This window comes from Humulus lupulus, chromosome X, assembly GCF_963169125.1.
Source record: "Humulus lupulus chromosome X, drHumLupu1.1, whole genome shotgun sequence".
NCBI classification, from domain to species: domain Eukaryota; kingdom Viridiplantae; phylum Streptophyta; class Magnoliopsida; order Rosales; family Cannabaceae; genus Humulus; species Humulus lupulus.
Window position 1 is genome coordinate 52,830,063 of NC_084802.1, and position 11,742 is coordinate 52,841,804.

The 11,742-nt window shown below is 33.9% G+C and overlaps 2 protein-coding genes across 2 annotated transcripts; one reads left to right on the plus strand and one right to left on the minus strand.

Moving 5' to 3' along the window:
• Positions 1-3,916: 3,916 nt before the first annotated feature.
• On the minus strand, positions 3,917-5,871 carry LOC133804248 (fumarylacetoacetase-like). The gene is made up of 4 exons (XM_062242396.1): positions 5,595-5,871; positions 4,695-5,317; positions 4,446-4,570; positions 3,917-4,117 (listed from the first exon to the last, which is right to left on the minus strand). The coding sequence occupies exons 2-4, from the start codon at positions 4,866-4,868 to the stop codon at positions 3,955-3,957; spliced, it is 462 nt and encodes a 153-aa protein (XP_062098380.1). The 5' UTR covers positions 4,869-5,317; positions 5,595-5,871; the 3' UTR covers positions 3,917-3,954.
• A 4,134-nt stretch (positions 5,872-10,005) lies between these two features.
• On the plus strand, positions 10,006-10,853 carry LOC133805823 (uncharacterized). Its single transcript, XM_062243975.1, has 2 exons — positions 10,006-10,215; positions 10,395-10,853. The coding sequence occupies exons 1-2, from the start codon at positions 10,006-10,008 to the stop codon at positions 10,851-10,853; spliced, it is 669 nt and encodes a 222-aa protein (XP_062099959.1).
• Positions 10,854-11,742: the final 889 nt, after the last annotated feature.

Consider the following 11,742-nt stretch of genomic DNA (forward strand, 5'->3'; position numbering starts at 1 on the left):
ATTAGCAGGATTAGGGGAGAAATGACACTTTTGTCCTTGGTGACTTAAAAAGGGATTAAATGGACATAGGGGCATTTTGGTCTTTTGACCAAGGGATATATTTAAACTAGGTGGCTAGTTGTAGAAGGTTTAAGCAGCCAAAATAGAGTATTCTTCTTCTATTTCTCGATCATCTCTCCTTCTATCTTTTCTTTGGATTTTTGAACCAAATTTGAGGATTCAATCTAGGGAATCAAGGCTTGTGAGCTTAGGTTATTGGTTCAGCCATTGGAAGGAGTTCAATTCAAGTCAAGGGTAGAATTCTAAGATTTATTTTCTGGTTTGCTCTGTTTTTAAGTTTGTTCTTGAGCTTGAAGGTTTGATTTTTGAAGTGGTTATTTGGCGTGGTTTTAAATGATTTGAAGCTTGGATTTTGAGGATTTTGTGCTATTGAGATGGTTGAGAACCTTGTTTATGAGATTTGGGTATGTTTGGATAGGTTTTTGGAAGGATTTAAAGTGAGAAAATTAGAGTTTCATGGCTGTGTTTGTGGTTGGGTTGCGACCCTTTTATTGTGGGATGCGGCCCATGCTTGCATAAAAAGAGGTTTTTGGTTGTTGGGGGCACTTTGGGCCGCTGCCCCTTTTTGTCAGGTCGTGACCCACGACGCAGACAGAGAGGGGTTTAGCCCCTGTTCTTGATCAGGCCGCGGTCCAAAAGGGCAGAAATGGCCAAAATTGGTTTTTATTGATGGAAACTTAAACCTAAGAGCTCGGGATCGATCCTACTACCCGCTTTGGTAGGATTCGACGTCCCAGAGGCTAGGACTAAGTTCAGAAGCCTTTATTTACTCATTATTGATGGAGTTCTATATTTGGTTATGACTTGGTGACCGCTAAGGAACTTAAGGATTGCTCGTTCTCAAATGTCGTTCTTTTATTATTTCTCGCTCGAACCAGAGATAAGAAAACTGCACCCAGTATGTGACATGCATGGTTATTGATGAAGCATGATGAATGCTCTATATATTGACATTGATTGCATAATAAATGCATAGCAGCTTTGCTTATCTGTGTATGACACTGACCTATGAGTCAGGAAACGGTAATGGTGTCAGTATTGATTGTGAAACTGTGACTCATTAGTCAAGTTCGGTAGTAATACTGAGCACTAGTTGTATGATATTGGCTTATGAGTCAAGAACATTATTAGCGTGTACAACACGAGCCAAAAAGATTAGATCTAATCAACATAAGCATTATCATCATAAGCATGAAATGCTTGACTGACCTTAAGTTCGATGAAAACAAAAGTGCTTGTCTAGTCTAAAGGCTAGTTACTTAGAGCCAGAGCCAAAAGGCTCAGGTGACTGTAACGTCACATGGCTTAGGGTGCGGAGCCCAAGTTCGTAAATTATTATTTACTTATCTGATTCAAGTTTGTGACTTATTAGTTACTTATATGATACAAGTTCGTGACTCCATAGTCACTTATATGGTTTAAGTTCGTGACTTCATAGTCACTTATCTGGTTCAAGTTCGTGACTCCATAGTCACTTATCTGATTAGGGCTACAAACCCCAGCATGATTACCAGAATCTTGATATTACATATATGTAGTAATAAGTTCTCTTGCTAAGCCTTGGCTCATGGGTGCTATGTGGTGAAGGTAAAGGGAAAGAAAAGCTCACCCAGCCTTGAGTGGAGAGCTTAGGTGGCGATGTGTACATATGCGGCCGCTTGACCACCACGACCATGGTGTTTCTTAGAGGAACGAGGGTTAACCCTACATTTTTCCGCTTAGGCCGGCAGGTTGTAATTTTTACACTGTAATGACCATTTTGGATTGTAAATAACTTGTAAACGCTTTTATGAGCCCATGTACAGTTTTATGTTTTAAATAAAATATATCCATTCCTTTTGATCGAGATTTTTTACCTTAGCCTATTAATAATACCTAGATGCACGTTTATAACCTAATGACTCATTTAGCGAGTTAAACACTATTTAAAGTTCACAGTAATGGTCTTGGAGTAACCAGGGCGTTACATAGGCCAACTGTTTTGAGTGAGTCATCATATTGGAGAGATTTGGACTATGACCTTCTTCCATTTCTTCCACTTGAAAGGCAGTCATTTTGATTATGGTCTAACCAACCACAAAAGTGACAAAATGTGGAGAAATTCTCATATCGGAAAGAGATCCAAATGTTTTCCTTTTGTTTGTCCACTTGTAATAGTATTCCTCGTAAAAGAGGTCGATCATAATCCATAAGGACCCTAATACGCATGAAGGTGCGTCGACTCGAAGAATCATACTCCAAGAAGTAGCCTATGGAGTTAGCAATCTTTTCCCCCCAAGGGTTTGGATAAATGTCGCAAAGGAACTCCATGGACTTGAATCCAAAAAGGAATTGATTTGAAATCTTCAATGGTAATTTGATCTAACCCAGATGGTTCCAATAAGATTAAATAATGGCCAGAAAAGTGCCACGGTGGGACTTTCAAAATCCTATTTTTCACTATTTCTGTCTCAAAGGTGAACATGAATATTTCATCAGTGTAATCCTCAATAGTTATTCTTCGCTAATTTTTCCATAGTAAGAGGAAGAAATTATTGAAACTTTTTCTGCTAAATGACTTCTTTGTCTTCAGTCTTCTAAAAATTACATTGGAAGGCTCAATGGTTTCATGATTAAGAGCTAAAGAGGAGGTAGAAATGACTTCTAATTCCTGGGGATTGAGTTGGATACGTTCGATTTGGTTGGTGTCTGAGAGTTCCATTTTTGTGATTGTGTTGAAAAGACAAAGTAAGCTCTATGTAATGAGCCAGTATTGGGGCTAAGCTCTCTAGATATAGATAAATATAATTCCAATACATATTAGACTATAAAGGGCCTTGAAACCAAATCTTAAGCAAATCAATCTAATTAAAGTTAAATCTCCTACTAAATGTAATTAAAACTAGGCATGATATTGTTTACCCAAATTACAAAAGATATGATATGCCAGCAAGTAGAAATTTCAAGATATGCTATTCAAATTGATGGTATATTTGACTAATCTTTTAATAAGTTGGAAAATTGTATTACAATATGATCATTATTTATGTGTGTATTCTAATTAGTTTCCTAATTTGGACCCCTATATATTGCTTGTTATTTGAATTAAACATATCCTGAAATTAATATTATTTAAACAATCTATAATGTAAAAAAGTCAACCCAGTCAACGAGGTCACTACAAGAAAAAATGCTTATTATAATACCAAAAAAGTATTATAAAATAGTTATCATAATACTTTTTGAAGCATTAAGGAAAGCTGTGTTATCGTAAGTCATGACATTTTTCGTAATACATTTTTCCACTTATACTAAAGTATTATTGAAAACTCTACCATAAGACTTTTTTAGTATTATTTTAATATTTTAATATGCTTAAATTATCATTATCTTTAATAGTTCTCATAAGACTTTATTACTCTTATATTGAGAGTATTATTGAATACTCTGCAATAATACATTTTTTGTGTTATTTTCTCATTTTTATAAGCTTAAAATATAATTATTATTTTGGTATTCATAATACTTTTTTATCCACTTATTTTACAATAATACATTTTTTGTGTTATTTTCTCATTTTTATAAGCTTAAAATATAATTATTGTTTTGATAATCATAATACTTTTTTATCCACTTATTTTACAATAATACATTTTTTTGTGTTATTTTCTCATTTTTATAAGCTTAAAATATAATTATTGTTTTCGTATTCATAATACTTTTTATCCACTTATTTTATAATAATATATTTTTTGTGTTAAATTTGTTAAGCCTCCAATGAATGTTAACTATGTTCCAATTAATTACTCATAAATAAAAACAAACAATTTGATAACTCATGCTAGAAATGATAAGGTAGATTCAGGAAGTTTTAATATAGGCTTCCAAACTCTTTATCAAATTCGGTTTGAAATATCAATTAGGCAACAGTTCATTCGGCACAGTCATGTAGAAAGCGATTCCTAAATCTAATGACAAGAGAAACTGAAGCATCCAACACTTGGCGATAACATCATCAAGGCAATGGAGGAACGATCTTCCCCGAGCAAGTGCCGAACCCAATGTTGTATTCATCTCCCTGCAATGAATTCATATACATAGACCTTTTCAGTCTCTGCATTTTGAAGGTTTATTTATGATGCAATCATAATATCAAACAAACTACTCACATATCAAAGCGTAATGCATGATACAATTAAATAAAAGAAGTTGATATCTGTGGACGGGTGTGGACATATAGTGTTATGAATATCCATGCACATAAGACACAACACAGCTAGAGATGCATGTATTCTATGAGGTGGAAATATGGTTATCTTCATCATACTTCCTATTTCCCGGTAAAAGAAAGTTCATAAAAAATTTCAGGAGAAAAATAAAAGAGAGGTCTTAGTGAATCAAAGAACTTGCAAAAACCAGTGATGATAACTTCATCACCATCTTCTAGGAATTTACGGGTTGCCCCTTTCAATGACAGTGACTTCTGTTCATTCCATGACAACTCTAACAAGCATCCCAAGGACTCTGGCTCCTGTTTGTACATACAACATTCAGAATGATCAACCTATATCAAAATAATAGAAGTGCAGAGCTGAAGCCAGATTCATATGAAATTATCTCCACCACTTATATATATATATAAACTGAAACCATACAAGTCCACTAATGGTTCCGGTTCCCAGGAGATCGCCAGGTCTTAAGTTGCAACCATTAATAGTATGATGTGCTATATGTTGAGTCAATGTCCAATATCTGTAACATGAGTTTACCAAAATTAATATTAATAACAGAACGACCCCATAAAGATACGACATGATCATGAATGACATCTTTCTTCAATTGAAGAAAGTTATATAGACCTGTTCACATCTTTCTTCAATTTCTTTCTCGTCACCAGCGCCATCAAGAATGACACTGTCATTATTTGATAGTGTAATCTACAACGGCAGACCATGGAACTCAGCCATCAAACAAACAACGAACAGGCAAGAGGAAAAAGTAAAAGAAGCCAGACTAAAATTTTAATTATAGTTAGCAAGCAAGAAAAAAGTACTGAGTAGATGAAGATGGCTTCAATGGAAAATGAGAATTAAAATGTTACTTTAATGCCAAGCAATGCCATCAACTGAGCAACGAACTTAGGGTGCCCTGGCCAAGCTGCTCCAGTCACCAAATTTCCATCTGTGAAGCAACGATCGATCGGATCAGGTTCCAACCAAGTTGCTCCTGCTAAAACCACATTAAGTTTTACAGCTGGGTATGCAGTACATTTCCTCCCCTACAAATACAACAAAGAAATAAAGAAAATTAGGGTTGTCACAATGTGGAAGTGACATCAAAATAAGTTTTACATTTCATGGTGGTCAAAGAATAATTAAAATTACTTATGCAAGTCACTTGACTTCAGCTCATATAGAATGTAATGGTTCTGAAAGTATATGCTGTGATTGTTGGAAAAGTCTAAGATTCTTTATGAGTTATAGCACCAGGGCACTAGATACATATAACTATTAACAAGTTAACAAGTGATTTCATTGTTAGATGATTATGTATACCTGCAGGACCCTAGCAGCAGATAAAATCTGTTGGCCATGGCAGATAGATGCAACATGCTTATTGGCTTCCATAAAGTGCTTCACTATGGCAATGACTTCCTTATCCAGTGCTAGATACTCTAGAGCTCGTCCTTCGGGGATGACAAGAGTATCATAACTTGATGCGTCTAAACCTTCGAAATTAGCAGTCAACACGAAATCATGGCCGGGCTTTTCACTGTATGTTTGATCACCTTCAAAATCATGCACATAAGTTGGACAGGTATCACCAACCTTCTTTTTGGGGAAAACTGTATCAACATGGCACCCTAGAGCTTCAAGAGACTGGAAAGGAGCTTTAATCTCGTAATCTTCCATGTAATCCTGACAGTAAGAATGGAAGAAACAGGCCATGGTCAGTAACCGTGGAAAACTGAAATTTCAAGTTTGACTGGAATGAAAAGCACACTTGCTATATCTAGACAAGGAATAACTTAACCATTTAATAGATAGATTATGAATAGAATAAGGATATGACTTCGATCAAATGAAAGAACACCATATTAATTATGAATAACAATGGAATCTAAAAATAAATAAATAAATAAGGATAGCGGTAGAAAAAATCATTTAGAATTAATTTTTGAATTGAATAGGCATAAAAAAAAACCTAGAGATGAGAAATAAACATACCTAGATGACTTATATATCAGGACTTCATCTTCCTCTTCAAAAGAAAACAAATGTACAGAGAAAACAAATGAACAACTGAGTTATGATGCCCATTTTCATGCTTCCTGCCTCAGCAGTGGCCATAGAAAGTCTGAAAACCAAAGAAAATTAATAAAGAGCATAGGAATCCAAATATATATATTTAACTAGTTGTAAGCAGATAAAACACACATTAACTAATATAACTAGAAGAACAAACATTCATTTCTCATATTTAACCACACCTACGGTACAAACAAATAACAAGAATTGACACACTGAACAAAACATTATACAAGAAAAATGAGAACAAACAAGTTGCAGTAAATGACTTCAGCAAGGGCATTTATGCTAAGTACATTATGATGTTACAACAGTATAAATAAGAGACCATTTTTGTGCGTGCATCCAACAATGTGAAAAACTTCATTTAAAAATTTGAAAGATAAAAATAGGATCACAACCAAGTTCACTAGAGACTACTATGCACAAGACTAAGTATAAATATAATACATATGAAGACACATCAATTCCAGCTTCAAATTTGAACATACAGAATTATATCAAAGCTAAAGCTAGTCCTTAAATACCAATAAGAAAATCCTAAAATACTAATTTGAAGAAATTCATGATATAAACCCTAACTTTTATCTATTTACACACTAAAAGACTTGCATCCAAACAAAATCGAAAGTGATGGAGATAATAAGAGAGAGGTATAGAGATTTAATATTCACAATATTAGAAAGAGAGGCTACAAGAGAGAAAATGTGAAATTGATTGAACAATTGACAGAGAAAATCTAATGGAAGAACAAAATGACCAAAGCAAGTTGATTGAGCAAGTCGCCAGAGAAAATCCACAGATCGACAGAGCGAATCACCGGAGCAAGTTCACAGATCAACGGAGCAGCGGCGAATCTCCCATTGTACGATCAATCAATAATGATAGAGACAGAGAGAACTGCTCTTGTCAAAGAGAGACTAATGACATTTTGGTTGGGCTTAGGCTTATTGAGTTTTAATTTAGGGGATTTTTCATAAATATGGCTTTTTAGTCATTAATGTGCAAAAATATGGTAATTAAACTTTACTTACTTTATATGGAAAAACTTAACTACAAAAAATTAGAATATGGGAAAAGTTATCCCACATTAAAAAATAAAACAAATAAGCCATTAAGGAGGGTAGTATTGTAATTAAAGATGCACACACTACCATGTTGAAATTTTGACTCGATCAAAAACATCCCCAGCCGAATTTTTTTTTTCAGCAAGAACACCCATCTCCGGCAACCACAAACCCGAACCTCCAGCCACCTGAAACAACACCTTCCTACAGTCGGATCTGCTTCTCCAACGACGTCCATCTCCGACGACGTCCTTCTCCATCACCGGTGACGTCCTCCATCTCCGGCGACGAACTTGTCCATTATCCAAAGCATCCAAGAAAACCAGGTTTGTAAAAATCTTGCTCTGTCAAATACTATATTAATCTAATTTTATTCAACTTAATATCTATTAAATTCCTAATTCTTCTACATAATATAGAACCATTGATTTCATATTGTTCTCATACCTATTTTACAGATTATAATGGTAATCATGAAGTTCATTATGTCCATTTAAAAAAAACATAATAATTAACTTGAAATTTGAAAAAAATAATTAAACCTACTAATATGGTTATATTGATTGACCAAAAATATACAAAAAAACAAGAACTATGATTATTTTAGATTCAATTTTGTCTTTGTGATAAAAAAAACATTTCATATTGGTCTATTGTTCTGAATTCTAATTGTCAAAACTTTCAGTAACAACAAAGTAACCAGTTACCTTGAAAAACTGTCATATTTTCCAATTAAGTTTTCCACTGAAGTATGTAATTGCATACTACAGTAACCAGTTACCTTCACCAGTTACACCCAATTAACTACTTAAAAATTTACAAAATATTACAGGTATGGAAAATACTACTTCTTTAGTTCAATTTGGAGGCAAGTGGAATGAAAAAAATGAGTACGAAGGGTACACAATGACTGGAATATTGATTCCACCAAATTGTTCTCTTGACAACTTGGTGAATTTGGTAAAACAGGAGATAAAGGAAACAAGAGCAAGCATTGAAGTTTATTATCAAGTAGCCAAAGGAACACCACCAATGAAGATTGAATCAGACAATTCAGTGTTGTTCTACTTGGAAATAAAGAAAAAAGTTGCAGAAAAAATAACAGACTTACCATTGTGTGTGAATATAGTTCAAGAATCAATTGATGAAAATAATCTTCTTCAACTATCAAATCAAAAAGCTACATCACAAGAAATGGAGGTGGGAACATTATTAATGCAAGCAAACAAAGCTTCCATCAATGAACATATGTTTCTTGAAGAAGGAATTTCAAGCACAACAAATGAGGGAATCAATGTGGCATACATACCTCACCTTGCCGAAGAAGTAGCTGATTTTATAATTGAAGACAATTCAAAAAGAAAAAAGAGATTGGAGGAAATTGAAATAGTAATATCTGATTACAGAGTGAACAAAATAGAGCAAGGACAGATTTACAAGGACAAGAACACAATCAAATCAGCTCGTAGCTACCATGCAATGCTACATAACTTTCAGTTCAAAACAAAAAGATCAGAACCAAGAGAGTACCTGGTCACCTGCGCAGATGACACATGCAGCTGGTTTGTGAGAGCTTCTAAATACAGAAATCAAGATTTATTCAAGGTACGAAAATGCATTCCAAATCATACTTGCTTTGTTGAAATTGTTATGGGGGATCATAGGCAAGCAAAAAGCATCATAATTAGGGAATTAATAAAGAATAAGTACAAGTCAGTCAAAAGAAATTATACTCCAAATGACATCATGAATGACATGAATGATGACTTTGGAGTAACCATGGGATACACAAAAGCATGGAGATCAAGAGAAAAAGCTTTGCTTCTAGTAAGAGGGAACCCTGATGATTCATATCAAAAGTTGCCAATATATCTTCACATGTTGAAGCAAGCAAATCAAGGAACAGTAACACATCTGCTCACAGACAATGAAGATAGATTCAAATACCTGTACATAGCTTTCTCCAACTCAATTAAAGGTTGGAGATACTTGAGGCCTATCATTGTTGTTGATGGAACTTTCTTAAAAAATGCACATGGCGGCACCTTATTTTCAGCATCAACATTAGATCCAAACAACAACATTTTTGTCTTGGCTTTTGGAATAGTAGACTCGGAAAATGATAACTCTTGGCTTTGGTTCTTCTCCAAACTGAGAGACACATATGGAGAACCCGAAGGTATGGTAGCTTCAATTTTATCATATGGTTTACATATAAAAAGGAAATGGTTACCCAAAACCAATACACAAATACATGCTATTTCGTTTAGTATCTTATAAAAGTAACTGGTTACCTTCACAGGATTGGCTATTGTTTCCGACAGACACAAGAGCATAGAGAATGCAGTACATATAGTGTACCCAAATGCGTTCCATGGAGCTTTCATGTATCACTTGCTCAATAATTTGAAAAGCAAGTACGAAAACCATGGAGAAGAGCTACAAATGAATTTCATTGCAGCAGCAAAAGCATACACAAAAACAGAATGTGAACACTACATGATAGACTTGACAAACGCATTAGACCCTATTTAGAGAAAGCCAAATATGAAACTTGGGCAAGATCACACTCACCAACAAAAAGATACACCATGATGACATCCAACATCACAGAATCGCTCAACGCTGCACTAAAAGCTGCAAGAAATCTCCCTATTGATATCTTGGTTGAATGTCTTAGAAGTTTGGTTCAAAAGTGGTTTTGGAACAATTCAAATAATGCAAATGGAACATTCACAAAAGTGTCTACAGCAACAAAAAATGAATTGAGACATGACATTGTTTCAAAAATGAAGTATGAGGTATGCAACTAAACTTATTTTTACTATTCTTTATTATGTCAATATATGGTAACCAGTTACCCTATGTAACAGCAAAAACAAAACAATAAACTAAACAGAGTGGGAACAGGATACATTCAATGTTAATTGTACATAAATGTTTATTATTTTATTTTAATTCATCACAAAACTATTTTCAGGTCTTGCCTTTCAACCCAATAGAATATCAAGTTCGTGATGAAAAAGGGACCAATTTCACAGTAAATATACACAATAGAACTTGTACATGCAATAGGTTTCAAGAAGATGAAATGCCTTGTGGGCATGCAGTAGCTGTAATTGCAAAGAGAAACTTGGGAGTATATGATTACTGTGCAAAGTTTTACAAAACAGAAACTTTGAAAGCAATGTATGAAGAAAATGTTCATCCTTTGCCCCATAAAGATGAATGGAATCTCCCACAACACTTAGACATAGTGGTGCTACCTCCAAAGGCAACAATCCCTGCAGGAAGACCAAGAAAGAAAAGAATAAGATCAAGAGGAGAACCAAAAGTGATAATCACCTGTGGTAAATGTGGCCAACCAGGACATAACAGGAAGACTTACAGGAATCCACCAATTGACAAGGCAAACAAGCAGAAAAAACAAAAGTCATAGCTTAATATATTACAGTAAAACAACCATATCATAGCTTCATTCATTAAATGATTGACTTTCATATTCATACATTGTTATTGAGTATTATAATAACTCTGTTACAGATTCAAATAAATTGAATGATTACACAAAGCATATAAGATTCCCTTTATAATAAATTGTTGGTTTTTTGTTGATATATGTCAAATATTTATGGAACCAACACCATGAAAACATGTTTTTTTTTAAATTAAACATAATATTATGGGTAAGGTAACCAGTTATCACTTTGTATATAACATGATGACCCAGCTGGGTACCTGGTTATTATATCTCAATTTCTTTGTATATCACAGTTACTTTAAAAAAGTTGAATATTATTATATATAATTATTAAACATGAAATACAAAAAAAAAAACAATAAAGTAGGTACTTTGATCTAACATTTGCCACAAAAAAAAAAAAAAAAAGAATATCAAAATCAACAAACACTTCTTTGGAAGATAGAGTCCAGACCTCAACAAAGGCATCTCCGATAGGGGAATGTCATCACCTATAGGTGGTGGTGTTGGACAGAATACACTTTCAAATGATAAATTTTTCAATATACCCAATTTCTTTTCTTCCGCATTAGGAACGACAATATTGACATCAAACTGCATTAAATTTTAAAAAATTGAATCAAATAAAAATAACATGAATAGCAACAAAAAGTTATAAAAATGAGAAGTAACCAGTTACTTACAAATATAACAGATATAAAAATACAACACAAAACAAAGAGAGGAAAAAAACTACCTTCTCATCTATAAAAACGTTCTCAAGAACTTCTTGATAACTCACACTATCCTTGCTATGCCAATTCAATATCCTTGGAAATGAAGAACCAATCCTCCGACATAAAAACGA

Bases quoted from the DNA above. Each gene is read 5' to 3' on its own strand.
- LOC133804248 (XM_062242396.1), bottom strand. From the start codon at position 4,868: ATGTCATTCATGATCATGTCGTATCTTTATGGGGTCGTTCTGTTATTA. The intron at 4,571-4,694 runs GTATGGTTTCAG...ATGTACAAACAG, and splicing joins CCGGAACCATTAGTGGACTT to GAGCCAGAGTCCTTGGGATG. The intron at 4,118-4,445 runs GTTCTTTGATTC...AATTCATTGCAG, and splicing joins ATCATCACTGGTTTTTGCAA to GGAGATGAATACAACATTGG.
- LOC133805823 (XM_062243975.1), top strand. From the start codon at position 10,006: ATGATGACATCCAACATCACAGAATCGCTCAACGCTGCACTAAAAGCT. The intron at 10,216-10,394 runs GTATGCAACTAA...AACTATTTTCAG, and splicing joins TTTCAAAAATGAAGTATGAG to GTCTTGCCTTTCAACCCAAT.